At 43.0% G+C, this 26,504-nt stretch overlaps 1 protein-coding gene across 4 annotated transcripts in view; it reads right to left on the bottom strand.

Moving 5' to 3' along the window:
- FMN1 (formin 1) overlaps nucleotides 1–26,504 on the bottom strand; it is a 482,430-nt gene that overhangs the window by 154,538 nt on the left and 301,388 nt on the right. For 2 of the 4 annotated variants that reach the window (XM_073609885.1, XM_073609887.1), the window contains 2 exons: nucleotides 25,129–25,886; nucleotides 24,187–24,346 (listed from right to left, as the gene is read on the bottom strand). In XM_073609885.1, the coding sequence (XP_073465986.1) occupies nucleotides 24,187–24,346; nucleotides 25,129–25,886 (918 nt within the window). The remainder of the gene's footprint in view (nucleotides 1–24,186; nucleotides 24,347–25,128; nucleotides 25,887–26,504) is intronic. The other 2 variants (XM_073609886.1, XM_073609888.1) reach the window with 1 other exon arrangement.

Here is a 26,504-nt window from a genome sequence, read left to right as displayed (position 1 = left end):
TAAAAGCTCATTCTCTATTACAAAAGCATGACAGTATAAACCAGTCAAGCTCCCTTTTCACAAACTGATGTCACAGACCATGTGTAGTTCTTCAAACCGCACTGAAAACATTTTATCTATCCTTCATCAATCACAAACAAGGATGTTTCTACACTGACAAATGGGAAAATGATAAACAAGGGGAACCCGATAGAGAACTTCCATCCATGTGAGAGCTTACACAGCTATCCCTAATCACTTAAGCAAAAAAGATGGGTTTGAAAAACATCAGATTTTTTGGATTTCCCATGTGGGCAGTCAGTTATGAACAAGTCACTGTTTTATCAATAGAACTTCACGAGAAACAATGTTCTTCTGTATTAGAGTTGGTTCTTTTTTTTTGCTCAACTTGTCCTCCTGATTTATTTTTAACTTGACTTGGAATTGCAACAGTTTTTCAAAAAATTAGAGCTAAAAATCATTCAATCGAAAACAATGAAGTGGTCCCCCTTAAGTAATAGTGCTTGAGCCTACAGGGAACAGGTTTATCTGTGCCTAGTTCCTTAAAACTCCCCCTTATCTGATTACAGACAGATTTGTTGCGGAAGTAATAAAGGAAGTTGGAGTCCAAGGACTGGGCAGAAATATAAATACAAAATATCAGACCCTTGTTAGTTGTAGGCATAAAAAAATATTATTAAGCCAACGGATAAGGGAGGGGCAATGGATTGAAAGTTTTACATCCATCAGATTTGTATGATGGTTTTTGATGCCTCTACTCATCGTAACTTAAGGAAGGATCCTTTCTGACATTCAAAGAGAATTATTGGGATTAGTTCAGAAAGCCCTGATGGAAGATATAATAGATGAAAGGTTAGCTAAAGTTTTACAAGTACACTTTCCACCTACTCCTGTACCATATACATTTCTTAAACTTCATATAATCTAGTGTGCTCTCTTGGACGCCTGATCATGCTGGGAGTGGACTCAGTGTTCTACTACTTGGCTCGCTATCCAGACTTTTTTCTTACATCATTTATAGCCATGCAGAGGTCATATATTAGGGACACTAAAATGTTTCTTAAACAAGTCAAATCTTTGAAAATCACCACTGATACTTGTCTTATGGTAACCCGGGGAGCAAGCAGCCTTTATATCTTTTCATGGAGACAAGCAAGGAGGCATTTGTTTATACGAGTCTATTGTTTCAAAGATATGCCCTTTATTGTGGATATATTAATGCTTTGGACAGGGCCACATTTGGTGAGTTTCTTCATGACAAATATCCTGTTAGATTGACAGTACATTCAAGTCAAGAACAGATTCCATTTTTGAACATGATCAGACAGACAGGGGGAGAAATGTGAGTGATAGCTTTATTAAGTTGAAAGATTTGATTGTTGACTTTTAATAGTTTCCACCCAGAATCCCTCAAAAGGCCCTCTAAGTCAAAATAATTAAAGGTTGCAAGGAAGGAACAGGGGAGCAATTCCCACTTGTGACAGGGTTAAATTCTCTGTCTCAAAAACAGTGAGAATTGTACAGAATAGGTGGCAGATCTTACGGGACAACCCCCCCCCCCTCCCCCCAGATCTCTGAATTCTGTTTGCACATATTAATCTCCTACAAACAAGTCCTCTCTATAAAGGGCAGATTAGTTAAAACAGTTATTGATAACTGTTATATACGAGAAGAGAAAGGGTACATTTCCCTGTCTATTTTACATACAATTCAGACTAAGTGGTTTATTGCATCTGTTATCCGTGTCGATTACTGTATATAGGGAAGACAACCCAGAGTAAGGATGCGATTTCTGCCTATAAATCTGTCATATGCAATAAGTAAATAGAGAAGGCAGTTGTATCTAATTGTGTTCAGGAAAGGCATGCAGTGTCAGTTCCATGAGATTGATTCAATTGCGCGGTTGAGATGTGTGGGCGTTTTTGACTTAAAAAAATTTCTTCAACCCCATAGGCTCAATCGGGAGTATGAATTGTGTATATTGTACATCTACTTGGTTTTGAAATGTATTTATTTTTTGTTAATAAGGGAATGTCTGCAGTGACCTTGAAAGAACTTTTTTGTCTTGAACTGAAATTGAGGTAATGTTTGTAAAAATATTGGGTATTTTTTGGAAAATTATTATTTTTTTTTGCAATAAAAACTTATCTGTGTGCGCATAACCCTTTGAGAATGAGAAATGTCATTTTTATGAAGTATCTACAAAAGATGTAAGTTTTTCTTCTGAGTTTGTTTTCTTTTTGGTTTAACAAGTTCATAAGGCTCACCATTTTCAGAAAAAAATAACGTGTAGCGTTGTTCAAGACCACCCTTGTTTGATCTTCCAAAATAAGTAGGGTTGGGCCTTGCTAATACTTGGATGGGAGACTGCCTTGGGGGAAGGGGGAGGGGAACGGGGTATGTAGGGAATTTTTTTACTTGTTTTTCAATCCATCACTTGTAAAAAGTAAAACTAAACCCTTCTATCCTTTACAGCCAAGGAAGCCACCATCTTTGCCTCTGATCTGCAGTTGCCGTGGTGCTGCATGTGATCAGCTATGACACCAGCCATTTCATGACAGTTCAGTGAGAGCAGACATCAGCACACTAGTTAAAGTTACTAATTTACAATCTATTATCAAGTTACCATAGGGGTGTACTCACTTTTGTTGCCAGCAGTTTAGACATTATTGGCTGTGTGTGTGGAGCTATTTTGAAGGGACAGCAAATTTACACTGTTATACAAGCTGTACACTCACTACTATTAAAAGATATGATAAAATATTTACAAAAATGTGAGGGGTGTACTCACTTTTGTGAGATACTGTATATACACACACACAAAAATGTTTTGAATTTAATTTCTATTTTAAACTGAATGGGTTGTTTTACTAGGTGATCGTTTACAATCACTTTAAGCAAAGGACAGAAAGTAGTACTGAGAGGTAAATAACCACTGAAAGGAAAAATTTAGTAATCCATGGCAAACAATATTCAGCTCCGCAGAAGAACCGGATTTTTGACCTACCTTTAAAATCTGTATTTTGGAGTACAATACAAGACACAGGATCTTTAATCATGAGTTATATGCAGCTACCTTCAGGTGATTGAACATTGGTAGAGCAAAAAGTTGCAGGGACACCCACAATATATTCCCTCCCACTTCCAGCTAGCCTCGGTATTGTAGCAAGCAATAGGAAGATAATAAAGAACAGAGGGGAGGGACCTATGTCCTGTACTCCAAGAAATTTTACAGGTAAATAAAAACTATTTTGTTAGTCATACATTAAAAGGACACAGGATCAAAGCAGCAAATAAAACGACAGAAGGCCCTCGTAACAAATGGGTAAAGAAGGGCTTGATAGACTCAGCAGCTTATAACACCTTATGTCCGAAATTGGCATTAGAGGAGGCCTAAACATCCACCTGGTAAAACCTATACATGTGAACATAAACCCAGGTGGCAGAAACAGATGCCCGATGCTGAAAAGCCAATTAAGCATCTACAGATCTAGTAGAGTACGCCTTAACAGAGAATGAGGAAATCCTAGCCTTTAGAATATAGGCATGAATGAAGACTTGTCCAATCCACCTAGCAATGGTGAAGTGAGAAGCAGGAAGCTACCTGCAAAGCACAAAGAGAACACGATTGTCTAATACAGGCCATAGGCAAGAAACTCACAGCGTGTATCACTTAGTCAGTGGAGAGAATATTTCTTGGGATTTTTCAGAGCAGGACATAAGGAAGGAAGGACAATGTCCTGGTTGAGGTGGAAAGAGAAAGCCACCTTGGCTTTCCCCAGTGGAGCACTGAGAAAGGCCCATTAGGAAAAGGACCCTTTATGCATCAGTGAACAAAAAAGGCCACCTTGCAAGTAAGGTCAGATAAAGGATTATTTTTAATAGGTTTACAGGGTAGCCTTGAGAGGGCCAAAAAACAAAAACAGGTTAGGGTTCCATAGAGTTACAAGAGAGATGTGTACAACACCCTGGAAAAATACCATAACTAAGGAATGAAATAAAATGCCAAGGCTTGCCCTTTGATGGCACTCAAGTCTATAGATGATAATTTAGACCAGATGGGAGGAAGGAAAGAATTTGTTCTACAGAGTACTTCCTAGGATGAGATTTCTTGGACTTGTACCATGCAAAATAGGCTTTTCAAACAAGATGGTAGACTTTGTGAGAAGTTGACTTCCTAGTCTTCAAAACTGTGGTAAGCAGTACTCAAAGCCAAATGCTGATATAGACCTTATTGGAGAAAAGATAGGATTCATCAGAATTTTTCAGATCCCTACCACGCAAAATAAGCCTTTCAGGTGTGAGAAGTCAACTTCTTGACCTTTAAAAGTGTAGGGATGACTGAATCCGACAGGCCCCTATCCTTTAGCACCTGGGCTTCAACAGCCAAGTCATTAAAGCCAGCAACTGAGAAGTAGGACGATGGACCAGTTCTTGGGACACAAAGTCACACAATGCGAAAGGGCCCACAGAAAGTCTACCAGTGCAAGTCCAAGTACCATGTCCTGCTGAACAATTAGGTGCAATGAGAATCAGAATGCACACCTTCTCAATCATCCAGAGCAAATGAGAGTGAAGCTGTAGGGTTACAAGGGTGTAAGATCAGGTCAAACTGATCCCAGGGAGTCAGAGTGTCTACTGTCCTGGACCTTGTAACAAACTTATCCAATTAGTTATAACAATGCCAGAAGATCCGGGTACGGCTACCCCCCCCCCCCACGGTCCGCCTGCCAATTTTCCACTCCCGAGATGTGGATAGTGGAGAAGGATTGAACATGCAGGTCTGCTCAGGAGAGTATTAAGTTCGATTTCTTTTCAGCAGCATGCCTTCTTGTGCTTCCTGGCCTTGTAGGTCAGATGCATACAATGGGGTCCAAGGACCAAATCCATTTGTCTCATGCTGCCCAAATGCTGAGTTGCAATATTCTGGATTGAAACCCCGGGGCAAACAGCAATGTCTCAAAAAAAAGGTGGCTACCATCAGGCCCCGGGAACTCATGCAGGCATGAATCGAGGATTGACAATCAAACTGAATGGGCATCAGAAAGGAGGGACAGAAGCTTGTCCTGGGGCAAGAAGATTTTAGACTTGGCAATATCCAAACTAAAGCCCCAGTATTCTAAGTGGTAAGTCAGTTCCAGCAATGACATCCAAAGGTTGAGGATCCAACTGAATATCTGCAGAATCTGCACTGTCCACTGGACATTGGCTGACAGAAATAGGGCGGACCAATCATTTAGCAGGAATTTGTCTAGGTAACCCACAACTTGTATTCCCTGAGAATGAACTAGGGCCAAAGCACATTTGGACAGGCCAAAGAAGGGACGAGAAATTGGTAATGCCAACTAGCCACTGCAAAACGCCGAACGCATTGATGAGGAGGAAATCCGTAAATGTGTAAGTGAGCATTTTGGATAACCATTAGAACAAGAAAATCCCCCAGAATGAGGGACGCAATGACTGACCTGACCATGTGAAACTTTTGAACCCGCAGAACAAGGAGTGTCATTAAAAAAAAATCCAAAATGGGCCAAAAAAGGTGGAGGGGACAGAGTCTGAAACTTTAGTTCGTAGTCCCAAAAAATCGGAACCAAAACATCTGAGATTTCCTGGGACCAGCAGGCCAATAGCTGTCCCTCCACTCTAACAAGTCAGGACTCCCCATCATTAAGAAGAGGGCTTAATGCCAGACTTAGCTAGCTTGTGGGAACAAGACTTTCAAAGAATGTTTGTTCTAGATGTAGACTTGAAACTGGAGCTTTGAGAAGGATGAAAGGAACTTTTCCTAGTCTCAGGTGTAGAAGGTCTACCTGTGGAAGAGTAAGCTTTTTTTTCCTGGGAAAAGAGACGGTACTCTAACTCCTGTGATAGTTATCTAAACAGGGACCAAAGAGTTCTCCTTCATGGGGCAAACGCGCAAGGAGTTTGTTGACCTGCATTTGAGCCAAAGAATCCTTTGCATTTGGACGGAACATAAGCTTGTCCTGGAGATTTGGCAAAGTGCATCCGCCAAGCCATTCAAGCAGTACTGTAAGGCCACAGGTAAAGGTCTAGTTCAGCGATTCTCAAACTCTGTGCCGTGTGAGATTTGCAGGTATGCCCTGGGAGTTTTGAAAAATATTTTAAAAATTGCTAGCATTTTGAAATCTTGAACGTAACGAAAAATTAAATGGTAAATCAATGTCGCAAAAGTAAAAAAACGTAACATATGTAAAAACAATCTGTCAGTCTGTCATTCATTGGTTCCTTTCGTAAAGCGAGACTTGGGAGAACTAGATCGCTCTAATTATAACAGAGACCATTCCATTACAACTTTGATGCTTATAAGGTTTTTTCATTGTTTAGCGATGGAGAAATATTTAATCATGTCTGGAACTCTGAAAGAGAAACCTGAATCAAAAGCAAGTGAAAGTACAAAGAAGATTACAAATCGCTTCAATCTGATTTGCTCTTGAAAGCAGGCACATCCTTCACATTACATTGAAAATTAAATATATATGACCCCTGGCAGAGGCCATACGCTCTCACCCAGATATATCAGGAGTAGAAGTAGCAGGCACCGCGCACAAATTGTCACTGTTTGCGGATGACATTTTATTAACCATTACTAAACCCAGAATCTCCCTCCCCAATTTATTCTCTCTTTTAGACTCCTTTGCCTCATTCTCAGGCCTTTCAGTTAACCCGGCAAAATCTAAAGCAACGTCTATCAACCTTCGGGCCCTGGAACTAGAAACCCTACAATCGGCATTCTCATTCCAGTGGTTAACCTCACTACCCTATTTGGGTATTAAACTTACTCTGAGGTACTCGGGATTATACCAAGCTAATTTTCCTCCGCTTTTCCGAAAGCTGGAGGCTATGCTTGCCTCTTGGTCCACACTCCCGATTTCTTGGTTCGGCAGAATAGCGACAGTATGCATGACGTACCTCCCTAAACTGCTCTATTATTTTAGAGTTCTACCAGTCCATGTGCCCCCCTATATCATTCGAATACATCAACGTAAAATTATGCAGTTTATATGGGGCCCCAAGAAACCCAGGATCAAGAGACAGGTACTTTACGCGCGCAAAATCAATGGTGGCCTTTCAGTTCCTAATCTGCAAGCATATTATACGGCTGCGGGTATCGCCCCAGTATCTCACCTCCATGAGAAACAACAAATGCCACTATGGGCCACCATGGATTTAGTTGACGCACACCCAACACCTCTAGCTTCTCTTTCTTGGCTTCCTAAAGCACATCGCCCCTCTACCATAGGTCCCTGTCTGGCTCACTCCCTTAAACTGTGGGATGAGGTTAAGTACTCAGCAGGCCTAATTTCTCCTCATCTCCCATTACTTCGTCTCCTCCACTGCCCTTTATTTCAACCAGGTTGTGATAATCCATTGCAGTTTAAATGGTGGTCTGATAACGGCTTTACAGATATCCATTCGTTATTCACCCCAACCAAGATCATCCCTTTCGCGGCTTTACGTTCCTCACACGATATCCCCCTTAAGGAACATTAGTTACCTGCAAATTAAGGAATTTTACCTTGACCCCATTTGAAAGCCTTTGTAGATCGTGCCCCCAATCCTCCGGTCTGATTTCCCTCATATATACTGCTATAATTAATTCCAAGACACCACCATTGAGACCCTATCATCTTCAATGGGAGGCTGAACTCGGAAAACAATTAGACCCGGAAGATTGGCAAGGTATGACTATTATGCTATCCAAATGCTCTAAGAATGTTCTCTTTTTGGAGAACGCTTACAAAGTCTTCTATAGATGGTACTATACCCCGGCCAGATTAGCAAGCTTTATCCCATCTTATTCCCCCCTCTGTTTTCGTGGGTGCTCACAGGAGGGCACAAATGGCACATATCTGGTGGACTTGCCCCAGGGTTTGCAGATTATGGGTCAGAGTATACGCACTACTACGCAATCTTTTTAATACCACTATAAAACGGGACCCTTTTGAAGCCCTTTTATGGAAAACGATTGCAGAACTTCTTCGTCCTGAACGCCAATTAACAGCCCATATTTTTACCGCAACTAAATTGACCATAGCAAGGGCCTGGAAAACTCCGAACCTCAGTTTTGAGGCAGTTAAAAATTGTGTGAATGATATCATGGTAAACAAGAAGCTTACAGCCATAATATTGGACACGCATGATAAATTCCTCAGGATATGGCAACCCTGGGTGACCCATAATCGTCCATCAAGATTTGACCCAACGCTTCTTTCCCTATAATGAGCCTCCGCCCCCCCCCCCCCACCCCCACGGTCCTCCCCCCCTTTTCCCATCCCCCTCTACTCCCACTTTCAATTTCTCTTTCTTTCTTCTTATTTAGGCCCTTGGGCTTAAGTCTACAAAGACTGGATATTTACGGTAGTGGAAAAAAAAAAAAGAGAAGGAAAAAAGTTACTCCATACAAAGATATGTTATCTTTTTTGAGGTTAATCAATTTAATCTGATTTTATTTCTGTTTCTTTTTTTTTTTTTTTTTCTTTTTGTTATTATTCATGCAATGTTACGCATTACAATAACATCTCGCTAGGCATACTTTAAATGTTCAAGAGTGTTTGGAAACATAATATTCTGTGTTTGCAGTTTACCGCTAGGCTAGTAAACACGAGATGAAGACTCTTCTTAGTATGTCGTCTGGCCTCGGCCTTGAGCTGCCTGAGACCTGGCTTAAATCTTTGAATGTCAGTTCTACCTGCCTGATACCGGCAATCTTATACCTGTTAATTCTAGATGTATCCATCACTGTTTTGTACTATTCTGTTGATGTATATTTTCAATAAAACTCTTTGTACAAGAAAATTAAATATATATGTAAAAATAAATAAGTTCTTCACCACAAAAATTGTTAAATCTTCTCAGGTGTGCTGTGAAAATTTTTAGATTTTTGGTGAGCCGCAAGACAAAAAACATTTGAGAAACACTGCTTTAGTTGATGGTGAATGGAGGGACCCGTTGAGAGAAAAACATAAAAAAGGGGTTTTAAAACTCATCTGCTGGGTCCTTAAACACAGGATTATCCTTTTACAAGCACTGTTGGCATCCTGTCAAGGCAAGAGATGGCAGGGGCCACCACAGGGACAATGCATTTTTGCAGAAAGCTATCCTCATCGGGATATTGCTGTGCTAAATGTTTAGGAAGTGCAAACAGCTTATTGATGATGGGCTCTAAGAGTGAGTATACTGAGAAGGTCTTTGCAGGACCCTATGCTGAATATCTTGGCTAAGCAAACTCTGATGTACAGCATCAAGGGTAGCAATGGTCCCTTCTGTGCCCGAGACATTTTGGGGATGTGGTGCAGATTGGGGGGGGGGGGGGGGAATATGATACATGTAATTTGGTCCTGCCCAGCACTTTTGGGTCCGGGGTACAAAGGACAACGCAAAAATGTACTGATAGGACACTCCCATTCACACCTTTTATTTACTGCATCACAATGAGATACCATCATCCACCCATAAGAAATTGGTGGTGAGACAACTGGTCAATACTGCCCAACCAGCCCTGTGGAAAATGTTGAACCTACTCTATTGCAATGGCTTCTCAGAGCTGAAGACATTAGGGAAATGGAGGGTCATCACAGCTGTGTGATTTTGCACTTTTGGTTGATTAACTTTTATACATTTATTTTTGGACATTCACATATAGTTCTTCAAAAGACTTTATAACTTGTATTTTTAAATTTTTGAAGGAGAAACTGAATAATTTGGTAATTCATATATTTATTGATGCATGATATTTTTTCACAAGAGATTAACTTTTATTTTTGACGATTTTTGCACATTCACTTATTTATAGGTACAGGCAGTCCCTGAGTTACAAATATCCGAGTTGCGAACGACTTCTACTTACAAACGAAGGTGGCGTGATGTCACTGCCTACTGTTGGTCCCAGATACCGTCGAGCAGCCATCTTGCAGCGCTGGTCACATGCCACACTGCAATACTGCATGGCCCCAAGTAACATGACTAAATGCGCAGAAACGACTGGAACATCCTACATCATTGCACAGACTGGAGTTACGCTTAAAAATGTACTGTTCTGACTTACAGGTCTAATAAGAGCGGTTGCCCAATTGCTGATTGTATTTAGATGCTACGTGGATTGTTTAACAACTGCTGCTCTAGTTTGGTTGCATGTGTGGCGTGAGACTTTGATTCTTCTACTGGATCGAATACTTCTGTGCATATGAATTTCAGAAAATCTTAGCAGGATGAATCTTATAAAACTTTTGGCCTTCTCTACACCGCTAGATTACTTTGGCACATTTAAATTGATATGCTTTTTTTTTCAGTGGCAAGATCGGAGGTGGTTGCGCAACTCTGGCGTTCCCCCCAACCGTGTGTTTATTGTTCATTATATTAGTCACAGAGTAATTTTGTTGGGCACTAAGCCCCCTAAACTCCCCCTTCCCCAGAGCCATGTGCAGAGCATGAGCTGGTGGGGCCATCTGTGCTTGTGATTCGCCATGTAAGGTGCAGAGGATTACTCATGAACTTCATAGTTGTGGTGAGGGCGAGGCCTTCTGTGCTGGGTAGGCATTTAAAGATCACTGTGCCATATTGTAGTAGTTGGGAGCTGCTGGTTCCAACCGAGAGAAATGCTTCTAAAAGAAAGTAAAGGGTGCACAACGAAGTAACAAAGTGAGAATGTGCAGTAGTGCCTGATGTAACAGACTTGCGTCAGTCTGTAGCTAAAAGTGGCACCAAAATTTAAATGGCTGGCTGTTCTTCCACTTTATGGCCATGACACAATGTTTAGTGTCACAGCCTACATGCTCCTCTATAGCTTAGGAACAGGAGCACTAGCACTCTGGGACAGAGTTTAAAAGAAAAAATCAAATCAAGTCCCTCCTTTCCCAGTGCCATGGGAGGGAGTGTCCTCCTGTTCTTTTTGACTGCACATGCGCAGTGTACTCTATCCCTTTGCAGCCTCCGAGATCATCATAGCCAACAGTAAAGAGTACACACGGGGCAAGTGCAGCCCAAAAGAACAGGATGAAACCCCCCCCCCCATCTCTTGGCACCAACAGTCACAGGTCCCAACAGCTGCTCCATCTCTGCAATAACTCGAGACAGAGCCATCACTGGCTGCAGAGGATTTGAAGAAGCTTCTTCTAAATGCAGCTGTATACTTCATCATTTAAAGAGAAAGAGCCCTGGCTGCTGGAAATTTTAGTGCATTATGCTGCTATATCCATATGGCACAGCATAGTGTGCTTTTTTTTTCTCTAAAGCTGAACTTTTGCAAATACTTTTTTACTTGCAAACAATAGTCATCCATTACTTTTCCCCAAGAGATAACCGTATTAAGCACTTTTTTTCCAAACTTTGATCATTTAGTCTGGATGTAATTCCAAAGAGAAAAGGACAGAGCAAAGATCCTCAGACAATACCAACACAGATCAATGCAAGACAAAATCTGACTCTGGAGATAGACAAAGCCTTTGTACCCCAATAACTTCAACCTAGAAGCGTGATTTAACTATAAGAGCTCGGTAAACGTACCCACATACCCCAACAGTGATGCTTGCAGTATACACCTATCACAGGTAGTGTATTCACAATATGTACAGTGCTAGAATACACATGCAAAACCTCTCACACTTCATTCTTACTTCTCTAATTTACTGTTTGGGCTAGTTTACGCATCATGCTTTAACTACAACTGTTTTTAAATGCAGAACAAAATACGTTAACCAATAAGCTGCTGTTTGTGATCTATTCTAAAAAAGCTTTTTGTCTGGCTGTTAAGCTGATTTTCTGAAACACGTATATCAAATCGAATATCTCAACTTGATTTTTGTGTTTCAGAGACACAATGGGGTTTATTTACTAAAGGCAAATCCACTTTGCATTACAAGTGCAATCTCTGTAGATCTGAGGGGGACATGCAAGGAAAATAAAAAACAGCATTTTGCTTGTACATGATTGGATAGAAATCAGCAACTCGTCCCCTCATTTCAGATCTTCTCCTCAGATCTACAGCGACTGCACTTCCAAGTGCACTTGTAGTGCAAAGTGGATCTGCCTTTAGTAAATCAACCCCAAAGTAATGAAGCCAAAGGATCAGCATTAGGACAAGCCAGCTAGCATTTTCAGAAGAGGTCAATGGCATACTATGCATTTCTCCCATGACATATTTCCTTGAAGGTTACAGCAACAAAGATACTGAGTGTCACTCTATTAATATAGATTAAAAATATTTTGTGAATCTCAGTATGCATTTAGTTGCTAGGCTGTAAATTTGCTTCAAGTGTGTATATAAACCAGTTTTTCTCAATTCCAGTCCTCAAGGCGCACCAACAGGTCAGGTTTTCAGGATTTCCCTCAGATGAAACAGCTGTGTAATTACCAAGGCAGTGAACTGATCAAATCCCCTGTGCAAAAAATAACGAAAAGCCTGAAAACATTACCTATTGGTGCGCCTTGAGGACTGGAATTGAGAAACACTGATATAAACTAAAGTCATAAGTTGATATAGTCAGAGAGAGTTGAGGACTTTAGCAGCTATCAAAGCCAACTGTGTGATATGTTTTTCTGTGAGGAGAGAATGTCCACTCACAAGATGCTTGCATTTGGCCCATCGAAATCTTGAATCAACCCAAATTATATAATCCAACTATTCAACTGTTAAAATACCCGTTAATTTGTATATGATTAACTTGCTTACACAAGGAGGAAGAAATCTTTTTACCTAATCTATAAATATCTGCTGTCAGTTTGCAACAATTTCTTTCCTATGCACAATGAGGATGTTCAGCAAGGGTGCCAAACATCTGGATCTGAAAGATTTTACTACCAATGGCCAAATCATTTTTAAAACGGGGCGGTCTACTCCAAAGCTCAGTAAAAATGGGTGGTCTAGCCACAATGAATATAACCAGCTCAGAGTATTCATTACACAGAGAGAAACAGTCCAAACAACAAAGTTTTCCTAGGCTTGTGACATATGTAATTGCCCCACACCAAACCCTGATTCTGCCGTAGGAGCCGAGAGACTTGGACACAAGGAACCTGAAATATACTTGTTCTGGTTGCCAAAATAAGAGCAAATTCTAGCAACCTAGTGGGGTGCAGAATTCCATCAGTGGCCTGCTGCACTTTTTAGTTTTAATATAATGTCCGTTTAAGGGGGAAATTAATAAAGAGTTATTCAAGGCATATTCTTTCACCCTTCAGCAAATCTGCTGAAATAGTAAAATTAAAGCAGAACTCAGACGTCAGGTACAGTTATCCTTTAAACTTCTTTTTTTTACCTTCGTTGCTCCCAACCGTTCCTATAGTTGCCTTATCCAGCCCCTAATCCCCCGATTTCATTGCCTACTCCAAGGTGCACAGCCTTGCTTCCGAAAGTGCTCACTTTGTACAGTGCATGTATGCCACAGCCCTATTCAGTCCTATGGTAAATTGGACACTTGCATACAAAAGTTATAAGGACAGCCTACTAAAAAACCCTTGCCTTCCATCATGCCTTCATTTTTGTACCGACGCAATAGTTGGAGTGGATCATAAGAACTGAAGGGGCCCATGTACATTAATATACTCCAATAACAAATCTAATACTGGTTGGGATTTTTTTAGGTGATTTTTAGAACATCTGTAGACAACCAGTAAAAAGTACAAACATGTATTAATCAGAATTAAAAACATCAAGCATATTACATAACAGTCTGGTAAATGATACAATACACATAAAGCTGGCCAGCCACCATGATCAGTATTTCATGGGCAAATGCATCTCTATCATAGAAATGAATCACAACTTGCAGTTAGTAAAGACTTAAGGATTCAAACAGAACCAGGATATGGATATGGTATTCCAAAAATCCTAACACTTAGTTCATAAGGTATGTCCACCTGGTTCTATCTGAATCCTGTTTGTATACTAACTGCAAGTTGTGAATTTGATTGGCACATATTGTTCCTGAGACAGCAGTAAGTACTCCTCAGAGCTGACCCAACTTTTTGGATGGGAGAATTTGCTGTTTGGAAAGTCGATTTTATGCAATACACCTAGGGTTTAATATACTGTTTCCCTGCACCTTTCTATACACACTTGATCACACATTGAGAGTAAATTGTGTAAGATTCTTCATGCCATTGTATCTGTTTTGCTGTTGACCTGTATTTTTCTGAGGACATATTTCTCTCTTTTTCGTTTCAATAAAAGTTATGGAAAAAACAAGGGATGTGGCACTGCTTTAGTAATCCGACTGGACTAGTGTATTCATACTCCAGGAACATTTTTAAAATTAATCGTACATTAGGGCACACAGGATTAAGTATTCAGTTACGCTTGGATGTACAAAAGCAGTCCAACTGAGGTGTGGGCAACACCTCAAACAAAAACCAACAGGGTAACAGAGGGGCTCAGAGCCTACAGACCTGCCTAAAGAATCTTACAACCAAAGCTGGCATCAACTGAGGCCTGAATGCCTACCTGGCAAAACAAACTGGAACCATCACAAAGACTGTTGTCTGATACAGAAATGTTCCTACAGGGGCAGGTAGAGTCTAAGACAAGAAGTGGCTAGGTCCGCAAAAGAAATGGTCCACTTTTTATTTTCTTTCTTTAGAATGCCTTCATAATAGAGTATTGCTAAGCAAAGTGTTTGGAAGGAGTAAAAACTTTTGTATGGATTAGCCTATCAGTATACAACAAAGGTTGTAAAAGGCAATTGCCTGGAAAGTCTTAACATGCTGGGGGGTTTTACGAGAAACCAGACTGGTAGCTGCAGGTATAGCTTTTGCAAGTAGCTCCAAGTCTAGCCATGTGCAGACTGCCTCAAATAAGGGCCCATAATGTATCTAACTTGTGGAGTTATGTCTGAAACCTGAGATAATTCCTGTACTAAATCCTCAAACAACGATAGGATGCAATCCTTCTCAGCTGACTGTACAGAAACAGCTGCAGCCACAGGGAAATCAGATATGAACTTTGGATGAAGAGTGTGGGTGCACAATTGCAGCTCATGAGTTCTGAGTCCTCCAACATGGCTGCAATCCTAAACCATAATAATATTTATCATCAACCATAAACTTAAAACATAGTATTAGACACGTCTGACCTAGATGAAGTATAGGAGGGAGACACCCTGAACTGGAGAACAATTTTGAGTCAGGCAGGGGACAGTGGTCTGGGCTATTGGCGTCAGGTCAGGTCAGGGGAAACACTGCAAGACCCGCCCGGATCTGTTAGAGGATCGTGGGCCAGCAAGGCCCCCAAGGACAGCTGTCTTTGTGCTTATGATCTGCGCAAACTATATAAACAAGTGTGGTATTTCCCACAACAGGTACTCACAAACAGCTGTTGGAGCACGAAGGGTTTACGTTGCCTGTGACAAGGTCACTAAGGCAGCAGGGAGCCCAGAAGCACGTCCAGAGGATTAATAAGGATTGTGTACATATGCACAGTGAGCTAATGAGAGGGAACTTGCTCAGGTGCAGTAGGGCCAAAAAGCCAGCAGAAAGGTAATCCTTTAGGTGAAAAAAAAAAAAAAAAAAAAGAAGAGACCCTGTGGTTGCCACAGGCACACATGGAGATGGAGAGGTAGGACTCAGAACATGCTGAATTAAACTTTGCTCCTCCAGTTGGCACATTCCGTTCACAGACAGGGTTTCACCAGACGGGTGCACTGTGGCCCTGGATCTATAAAGTGCTTTGTGGCTGACTCACAAGTGGCTAGGCAAGTTGAGTACACAAGGACGCATATCAGGACGGCCCCTCTGAGTGGGCTTCAGTGGCAAAGCTGAGAATCAGCCGATCTGGTAAGCTGCAAAATGAGCCCCTTACGACTCTGCAGCAATGGAAAAAACTTACTAGAAGAAACAGCAAAAGGTTTTACTTTTCTCAGGAGAGAGGACATCCATTCTCAGACACAAGCAAAAAACTGAGGCCTGATGGGAGTGGGAAGAGGTACACTAGGCTGTTTATACAGCTTTTGTTTGCCTGTGTCCAGGTGTGTGTGTACATATGTTTATTTATTCTAAAACATGGCAGTTAGAAGGTCTCTGACTCGACAGATCAGGTGTCTATGCCATCATGTTAATTCATCAGGAAGACAAACCACATCGTAGTAAAGCAGAAACTGAGACTGAGGAAATAGAGATATTGATCTATCATACAAGACATACATGCTAATAACTGACGAAGTTTGAGATGTACGAGCAATAAAATGGGCAGCAAGTTTTTTAAGCCTGCAACATACTTCTTGCCTATAGGGTGTCTAAACTCTGCATGAAGGAGCAACAGACACACTCTTGGAGAGCAGCCTGAGGAGAGGGTAGAGTGCGATTACCTAGCAATTTAGATGGACTTTAATAACTGATAAATAATAAATTAATAAATTAAACCAGAACATAAACATTTATGCACTTATAAAAACGCACAACACCCCAGAGCAAATATGAGCAAAAAACACTAGAAGGATCACAATTGAACCAAAGCATATACAAATGTGACCAGAGATAAGGGAGATTAGAAGTGACGCATAATCCTATACAAGTCTATAATTCAAAAGACCATATTCCTCCATGAAAATAAAGGATGAACACCGCCAGTGTCTGCACATTCTTTCCAGGTGGCAGGATTGGTGTGACTTCCGCTTGCAGACTCACATGTATGTTTAAGACAAGGAAAGAGAAACAGTGCCACCAACTAAGTGAAGTAGTTTTATTAGCTCACATAAAAACAAAGATAATAATATGCATTCACAGTAGGTGATCCAAAAAGTAGCATGTAATGCATTTTCACTAGATGGCAACTTTTTCCCAGCCCAGGCACTTCCACATGCAGATAGCCTTTTGCCAGGAACCAGAAGGGCCGATGCAGACCATAGAGAGATAGTCAGGCTGTAAACAGGGCACCCGAATGATGTGATGTCAGAGAAGGTGTGGCAACATGTTTGGGGCATTACTGCCCCTTTTTTTAACCTGGAATTGCATAACGTGCTGCTTTTTGCATCACATCCTGAGTGCATATGATCTTTGTTTTTGTAGAGCTAATAAACGACTACAGGCCATAGACGGTGGCGGGTGACGCCATCTCTGCCTGAAGACAGTGATTATTGCTAGCGGCTATCTATAGCAGTTGATCGATCAGCTTGGTACATTCAGCATACACAGTACAAATCTCGGCCAGTTCCTGCTAAACTGGCCGAGATTTGAACCCTCTATGGCCGGCCTTCATTGCGGGTGCCGTTTCTCTTTCTTTGTCTTTTACATAAATTAAACCAGAAAAGCAGCCAAACACTTTTTAAGCAGTTACAGCAACAGTTTTTTTTCCTCTTTTGGGATAAAGGTTTTACATAAATTAATAAAATCTGACCATTGCAAGCACTCCCGTCAGTGGTAAATGGTTTGTCTTAACCCTCCAACTGCCATTTTTGCGGGACAGCTCGGTCTGTTAAAAGACTTACTGGCAGGATCACCAGGTGAAATAGAGCAAAAAAAGCCTAAAGCAGCCATCACATCTAACGATAAGCTGCAATATAATAAACATTTCTTATGTTTAAAGTGGTTGTTACCTGTAAAATCCTTTTCTTTGAGATCATGGGACACAGAGTTAGGCTAATATTCATTACCTACTGGGTTATACGCCATCTCTAGGTGAATGGACACTGGTAGACAGTCTTGGACAGGAAGTGATCCCCTATACAACCCCTCCCATACAGGAAGTACATCAGTTTTGTAGCAAGCACTGAAGCCTCAAAAAAGAGGGGAGGGATCTCTGTGTCCCATGATGTACTCAATGAAAAGTATTTTATAGATAAGTATGACGAAAATATCCTATTTTCTTCTTCATACATTATGGGACACAGAGTTGGGCTAAAATTCATTACCTATTGAGACGTCCCAGAGCAATAGCCTTGAGGGGAGGGAGTACACTGCGGGCAAAAGCTGAATCCTCGGCTGCTCGATCATCCACTTGATAACATTTTGTGAATGTATGCACTGAATACCAGGTAGCAGCCTTACAAATCTAAGCCACAGATATCTGATAGCGAAAAGCCCAGGAGATTCCTACACCCCTGGTAGAATGAGCTCTCAAGGGCGGAGCTTTATTTTTCACACCATAGGCCTGAATGACCATCTAAAGGACCCAATTGGCAATGGAAGCTTTGGGAGCTGCCTGTCCCCTCTTGGGTCCTTTTGGTAAAACAAAAAAGGAATCTCTGCAGATCAAGACAAATAAACCTTGACTACCCGGACAACGTCCAAGGAATGCAGTCGTCTCTCCTCCGCTGAACGAGGCTGAGAGAAAAAAGAAGGCAAAATAATGTCCTGATTTAAATGAAAGGCTGACACCACTTCTGGCAAAAAGGATGGCACAGGTCATAACACGACCCTGTCATGGTGAAGGATCAAGTATGGTTCCCTGCACGAAAGGGCCGCCAACTCTGACACCCTTCTAGCGGAGGTGATGGCCATCAGGAAGGCTAGCTTGCGTCACAGCAAGTCTAATGGGATTTCCTTGATAGGCTCAAATGGATGTTTCTCTAACACAGACAGCACCAAGTTCAAGTCCCAAGGACACATAGGTGACCTAATGGGGGGAAGCAAATGAGTTACCCCCTGCATAAAAGGTTCGGACCAGCGAATGGGAGGCTAAAGGCCTTTGGAAGAATACTGACAGGGCCGAAATCTGACCTCTGATTGTACTCAAAGCCAATCTGATTTCCACAGCTGGCTGTAGAAAAGAGAATTCTCCTAATCCTGTATTTGAGGATGCCATTTTCTGGCTTCACACCAAGCAATATAAGTCTTCCAGACCTTATGATAGATCTTCCTAGCGACAGCTTTTCTAGCACTTGGGTAGACACCACTGGTCACGAGATCCCACGGCCCTTCAATACTCTGGCTTTAATAGCCATGCCGTAAAGACTGTAAATTGGGGTGGAATATAGGACCTTGAGACGGTAGATCGGGGCGACGTGAAAGCGTCCATGGCCCGTCTTTTGTCAGTCTCACAATCTCCGGAAACCAGGGCCTCTGGGCCAGGCTGGTGTCACCATAATGACTGGAACCCCCACTCTCCGAATCCTGTGCAACAAATGTGGAACGAGAGGGATCAGAGGGAAGGCATAAACCAAGGAGTACTGGCTCCATGGAACTACCAGAGCATCTACTCCGACTGTCAGAGGATCCCTTGTTTGGGACACAAACTGCTGTAGCTTGTTGTTGAACCTGGAAGCCAATAGGTCGACCTCTGGCCATCCCCAACGCTAGCAAAATTCCTGGAACACCCCTGGGTGTAGGGACCATTCCCCCGGGCAGATCTGCTGGCAGCTGAGATAATCTGCCTTCCAGTTCTCTACTCCCGGGATATGGACTGCCGACAGAATTGGCACATGTCCCTCTGCCCAGGCTAGTATGTGGTTCACCTCCTTCAGAGCTGAACGACTCCTGGTACTGCCTTGGTGGTTTATATATGCCACTGCAGTGGCATTGTCGGTCTGAACCCTGATAGGGCAGTCCTCCGCTGTCCAGGACCTTAGGGCCAGACGTACTGCCCGTAACTCCAGGACGTTGATGGGCAGGATCTGTTCTATCCTTGACCATTTCCTCTGAGCTGTGAGTCCCTCTAGGGTCGCTCCCCAGCCTGAGAGACTGGCATCTGTAGTCAGTACTCTCCAAGTTACCGGGAGGAAGGATCTTCCCTTTCGCAGGTTCTGTTACTGCAATCACCAGTTTAGGCTTAAGCATGCCCGAGGAGAACATTGTATAATGTCCCCTCCTGTTCCAAGCCAACAAAATGTCTTGTTGTATAGGCTTGGAATGGAACTGGGCATAGGGCACTGCCTCGGAGGACACCATCCTTCCTAGAAGACTCATACAAAGCCGAATGGAGGGTTGTCTGGTGCCTCTTATCTGACGCACCTGATCCTTCAGGGCATAGATCCTTATGGGTGGCAAAAATACCCTTGTTTGGACCGTATCTAGGATCAGACCTAAATACTACAGACTTTGAGCTGGTCTGAAGGCTGACTTTTTGGTATTTATGACCCAGCCTAAGCTTTCCAAATACCGCACTGTGTGCAGGTTATGCTCTGTTCTACAGCCTGTAGTGAGTGATCTGAGCAGGAGGTCGTCCAGATACCCGAGCACCAAGATCCCTTGGGCCCTTAAAAGACCCAGTACTGGTGCTAGGACCTTTGTGAACACCCGGGGAGCTGTGGCAAGCCTGTAGGGTAGAGCCACAAACTGAAAATGATGTTCCTCTACTGCAAATCGCAGGAACCTCTGATGAAGCTGAAAGATAGGTACGTGTAAATACGCGTCTTTTATATCGATGGAGGCTAGAAAGTCTCCCATCTGGAACGAGGCTACAACTGAGCTGACAGACTCCATCCGAAAGGAATGGATTAATAGATACTGGTTCAGGGATCTTGGATCCAAAACGAGCCTTGTGTCCCAGTTTGGTTTTTGAACCATAAACAGGTTTGAATAAAACCCCGGGCCCCTTTCGGATAAAGGAACTGTACAATCACTCCTTGATGCACTAAATGATGTAATGCCTGAAACAGCAAGTTTCTTTTTGGAGGATCTGAGGGAACGCTGGATCTTAGAAACCTCTGAGGGGGAACCCCCCCCGTAACTCCAGCTTGTAACCTTGGGATATAGTCGAGGTGACCCACTCGTCTTGAACCAGTGTTCTCCAAATGTCCGCAAAGTGCAGCAGCCTTCCCCCTACCCGATAGAGTGGGGCATCCCCTCAAAAGGAGGGCTTGGTGCCAAGTTTAGAAGAGCTTTGGACCTAGGGCTTTTTCTGACCATGGCCTTGCGGCTTGCCCCTGGCTCTAGCACCCTGTTGGTGGAACGGCCTTGGCGCTGAGACACCTGAGGAAGCAGTCCCTGAGGTTTTAAGCGGGGGACGCCTGGTGCTTATCTTTACAGGAAGTAGAGAGATCTTCGCTCCGGAAATCTTTTGGACATATTTGTCCAGATCACCAAACAAACGTTCCTGATGAAAGGGAAAACCTGACAATAACTTCTTACAAGGAAGCTTGGCCGACCGGTTCTTAAGTCACAAAAGTCTGCTTATATGTACAGACAAGAGAGAGCCATACGAGAAACCTGCTGTATTGAATCCTTTAAGGCATCAACAGCAAAACACAGCACTCGAGGAATATCTGTCCTATTTTCGGCAAGATCATCTTCCAGGTTAGGCCTGTCAGGCTGCCTGACCTGATCCTTTATGGACTGGCAGACTCCAATTGCTGCAACAGCTGGCTGAATAGCTAAACTGGCCAAAGAAAAGGAAACCTTTAATAGTGACTCCAGTTTCTTGTCAACAGGGTCCTTCAAGCCCTGTGCGTTATCCACCGGATAAGTTCTTGTTCAAGGAAGAATCATGCTGGAGCATGCTGCATCTACAGGTGGGATGCTCCACTTCTTGATGAACTCTTCATCCATGAGGTATAAAAGGGAAAACATCTTATGAGGAACTAAAATCCTGTCAGGATGTTCCCAATCAGAATGCACCACCTGTTCCAACAGTGGGTGTAAGGGGAAAGTCTGTGCGGCCTGAAGAGGCCTCAGGGACCCCAAAGAGGACCAGGGGGGCTCAGTAACCTCTACAAGAGGCAACTTAAAGGCAGAATGAACCATCTCAGTAAGATTTTGGATCAAAAGTCTCTGCGACTGAGGCGCAGACACCAACTGGATATCTTCTTGTCCAGATTTCTCAGAAGTGAACTGATCCGCCAGAGAAAACAACTTTTAGCTCTTCCCCATCCTCAAACCATTCCTGCTTCAAACTAGGAGGCTCAGGGGAGGGGGATCTGTCACGCTTCTTGTCACCCTGTGGGATAGAGGCAATCATGCCATCAATCCTGTGCTCTAACCCGGCTAGGGCTGAGGACAGTTCATCCTTGGTGATAAAGGGTAAAGCAGCAGCGTTGACTGTAAGCACCATACCAGATAGGCACAACGGCTCAGATTGCCTGGAACCCTCTGGTCTTTCAGGGGTACAACACTAGGGATACGACTAGGTTCATCAGGAGCTACTGATGACATAGGTGTGCCCTTCCTTGTAGTGTTACTCCTGTTCCACTTTTTTAAAGACATTTACAAGCCACAAGAAGAGAGTACCTGGGTGTAGTATTAACACACCTCAGAAGGGAGCCCTTTAATAGGGCTCACCAAGCCCCTATGCAACAATCCTGCTAAGCACTTTAGCCTGCCAAGCAACACCTGGTGACTCACGTGACCGAGGTAAGGAGAAATGAACCGCTGCAAACGCCTGGTTCAGAGCCTGCTCTGTGTCCCATAGCTGCCTTCTGGAAGTACAACATGCTTGGCATACACAGCTTAAATAAGCTTGCTGTGCGCCGGAACGGTCTGCGCATGCGTGCGCACGCGCCATGGTCAAACTGCTGAGCACAGCTCTTGCAAATGCACGTGCGCCATGGCGAACCAAGAGGCAAAATGGCACACCGTCATGCGCCATCATACAGGTAAAAAACAGCCAGACACAAGCAAAAAGGTACACTTTGCAAACACCCATAGCTAGCCCAAAATTCCCCCGTATGGTCACCGCACACAGGTGTCCAGCCTCTAGCTAGCTTGACTGATTGTTACAATCACTGGGACATCCCACAACAAGTAAAGGGGTTTCACTTACCCGTCCAGGTGCAGGGCAGCTTAGAAACTAAGAGCCCAATCTTCACCCATCACGGCGGGTTCCTGTCACTTGAGGACCTTCAAGGACTGGGTACATTTTTCATGTTAAGGGTCCACTTCCTTGGACCTGTACAGCACCCTGCAGGAATGCCTTACCGCTATGGTGTCCAAGATTCCACTTCACAGGGTCCAGCATCCGGAGGTCGCATTACAGGAAAGCAGGATCTTGAGTTTTCTTTGCGAGGCTCGGGTACCATTTATTTAAGCATATATAGCCTGTGTCAAATGGATCCAATTGGTCAATCCCTTGATTCATTTAAGAACAGTTTGTGGGACTAGAGACCTGGAGCTCAAACGAGCGTGCCCATCCACCTCAAAGACACTGGTAAAAAACTGATGTACTTCCTGCATGGGAGGGGTTATATAGGGGATCACTTCTTGTCTAAGACTTTGTCTAACAGTGTCCATTCACCTAGAGATGACGCATAATCCAGTAGGTAATGAATATTAGCCCAACTCTGTGTCCCATGATGTATGAAAAAGAAAGTTATATTTTTTCTTAAAACAATAATAAACATGGTATTACTTATCTGCTCTGTGCAAGGGTACTCTTCTGTCTGCCCCCATAGCAAGCCATATGCTATGAGGGCAGACGTGCACGCTCGCTTCCAACCCCACGCTCTCTGCTCACTAAATTTGACTGACAGTAGCAAGAGCCAATGGATTCCACTGCTGTCTCAGAGCCTGTGGGAGAGAGAGTAGTGATGCTGCTTTTGGGCAGAACGCTGGCTCAGGTAAGTATTTGGGGGGATGGGGAGCTGAGTATGAACGTTTTTTTTTTTTTTAACCTTAATGCAGAGAATGCATTAAGGTAAAAAGCCTTCATGCCTTTAGACCCACTTTAAGGAGGTAATTGCATTATAAAAAAATACTGCTAAAACGGCTGCTGGGAGTCTTACAGACAAAGTTCACTGCTCAGAACATGTTACACCTGTATTTAAGGTATAAAATGTTAACATGTTGTAGCTCCTGCCATCAACTCACCCCTTCCACTGTGACAGCCACAGGGGATCCTCTTCTTCGCTGCTGTGGTCACATTAAAATCAGCGTGGCAGTGCAGGGCTCTGCTCACACTCCATCCAGTTAAACTAAAAGCCTGTTCAAAGCTACAGGCAGAAAGCTGGAGGAAGAGTGTGCAGGAGCCTGGCATAGCACCCACGAACCATTTTTATCAATTTATCAAACCCACAGAGAAGCAGAGGACAACTAAAACTTAGTTGTAGGTTACTCATAGCTACTAGCATCGTGACCTATAGATAAAAAATGCATTTTTATTTTAAAGAGCTTTTTTTTTTTTTAATAATAAAATGCCTGAAGTCCCATTTTGCACAAAATATGCTTGTTGCAGTATATTTGTTGGGTAAACTAAATGGTTTTTCAAATTTTAGTTTTTCGGAAATACAGGGTGATATTTTCTAGTCTAGTAGAAGGCTCCAATAAAACAAAGTGCACAATGGTTTGTTTTCTGTAAAAAAAATGACATACCTTTTTTGCTTTTGTTTTCTTTTCATAAGATTCTGAAAGAGGCTTTTTCTTCTGCTGAACATTAGCTTTACAAAACAGCTCTTCAAATTCTTTGGTGTCTGCTATATCTGGCTCCCTTAGTGTCTCCCACAAGGAACCCGTCGTGCTCGTTTTTGGGCTACTAAAAAGAATGTTAAAAAAATATATAGACAGATACAAAATATATTATACACAATAACTCCTTATTTTATTCAGTCATTTTTAAGCACAATCTGCAGTCCTAGTTTTAAGCATCTATTGAGACATTTTAAAATTGGACTTATCTTACCTGAGCAGATATTAACCACTTAAATTTTTCACACATGTTAAAATGTACATTTCAGGCCTAAAGAATAAGGGTACTTTCACACTGGGGCGGTGCCGGCGTTAGTGGTAAAGAACCACTAGTTTTAGCAGCACTTACTGCTGTTATAGCGGCGCTTTACACCCCCGCTAGCTGCCGAAGAAAGGGTTAAAATCGCCCATGTTGCCGAATTGCTTTGCGGGCGCTTTGGCAGCGCTAATTCATTTCAATTGGCAGGGCGCTTTAGGAGCGGTGTATACACCGCTCCCACACTGCCCCAAAGATGCTGCTTGCAGGACTTTTTTCCCATCCTGCAAGTGCACCACGCCAGTGTGAAAGCACTCAGGCTTTATAAGTATAAGGGATTTCCACTGTGATGCATTGCAGCACGATGGCAGTCAAAGGAAAAAATCGCACTAGTGTGAACAGTAAACTTTACTTGCAGCTGCTGCGATGTGTACAGTGCTCCAGAAACGAGTGAATAAGTCACTTATTCGTTTTTTTTCTTCCATCGTAAGAGGAAGGGGAGGCACTTTTTTATTATTTAACTTGGTGTCATTAATAAACATCCACCACCAGAAGTATTTAAAGAAATTGTGTAGCATTCTACTGTATATTACCTGCTACTTGTCTTGATCTGAATTCTAGTCCAGTAGAGTGGCTTCATAGGACACTTAGGCTCCACAGGGGGCTTGCGAGGGGCTTCCTTGGATAACAAAAGGCCAAAGAAAGAGCCAGGACCAGGAGGTGGTGGAGGAACAAAGCCTGGGGGTGGAGGGGGACCAGAGCCTGGCAGTGGTGGAGGTGGAGGGGGACCAGATCCTGGCAATGGTGGAGGAGGTGGAGGACCAGAACCTGGAAGAGGGGGTGGTGGTGGTGGTGGAGGAGGAGGCCCTGATCCAGGTGGAAGAGGTGGTGGTAGAGGCACAAAACCTGGCAAAAGAGGTGGTGGAGGTGGTATAGGACCTCCAAAAGAAGGGAGAGGAGGAGGTGGAAGAACTTTGCTAGAATTTGATAAAGAGGTAGGTGAGAGAGGCACACACAAAGATGATTCCTGAGACTCTGTGGGGCTCGCTAAGCTCTGAATCAGTAATGGTATATTCAGCTTCTTAGGAACTATTTGGTTGCTCTTTTGAATTTTGTTGTCCTCCTCGCTGGCTTTCAGAAAAGTGTCCCTGTCCGTCTGAATGTAAACGCTACGAAAGTTTTTTGGATGGTTCTCATCTTCAGTAGAAACACAGGCATCACAGCTTTCACCTTTTCCCTTATTCAACCGATTCTCTAGGTCCTCTTGTAAACTCTGTATGGTCTCTTCTAGCCTTGTAACCTGGACAGCCTGCTCTCCACGGACATTGAAGATTTCCACTTCAAATTGTGTCTGTAGACCATAAACAAAGGGAAACATATATGAACATTACATAATTCAAACTATAAAAATGAGCTGCTTCAATGTTAAAGTGGTTGTAAAAGCAGAATGCATTCTATGCATTAAGATAAAAAAAACCTTGTGTGCAGCAGCCCCTTTAATACTTACCTGAGCTCCCTCTCTATCCAGTGATGTGCACGAGTGCCTTGGCCGTTCGGGACTCTTCCTCCTGATTGGCTGAGACAACAGTGGCGCCATTGGCTGCCGCGGTCAAAGTCAGTTAGCCAATCAGGAGAGCGGGGGCGGGGCCGAACCGGGGCTCGGTGTCTGAATGATCACATGGATTTGTGGCTTGGCTCGGGTGCCCCCATAGCAAGCTGCTTGCTGTGGGAGCACTCAACAGGAGGGAGGGGCCAGGAGAGCCCGAAAAAGGGACCTGAGAGGATCTGGGCTGCTCTGTGCAAAATCACTGCACAGAGCAGGTAAGTAGGTTTGGTATTTATAAAAATAATTAAAAAAATACGACTTTAGATAACTAAGGCCACATTCACGTAGAGTTTAAAAATGCCTGTAAACGCTCCTTTATGTTAGCCTATGTGGCCATGCACACAAGTTCTGTATTAGAAGAGG

This window comes from Aquarana catesbeiana, linkage group LG13 (assembly GCF_042186555.1).
Source record: "Aquarana catesbeiana isolate 2022-GZ linkage group LG13, ASM4218655v1, whole genome shotgun sequence".
NCBI lineage: Eukaryota > Metazoa > Chordata > Amphibia > Anura > Ranidae > Aquarana > Aquarana catesbeiana.
This window is presented reverse-complemented; position numbering and strand designations above follow the sequence as displayed.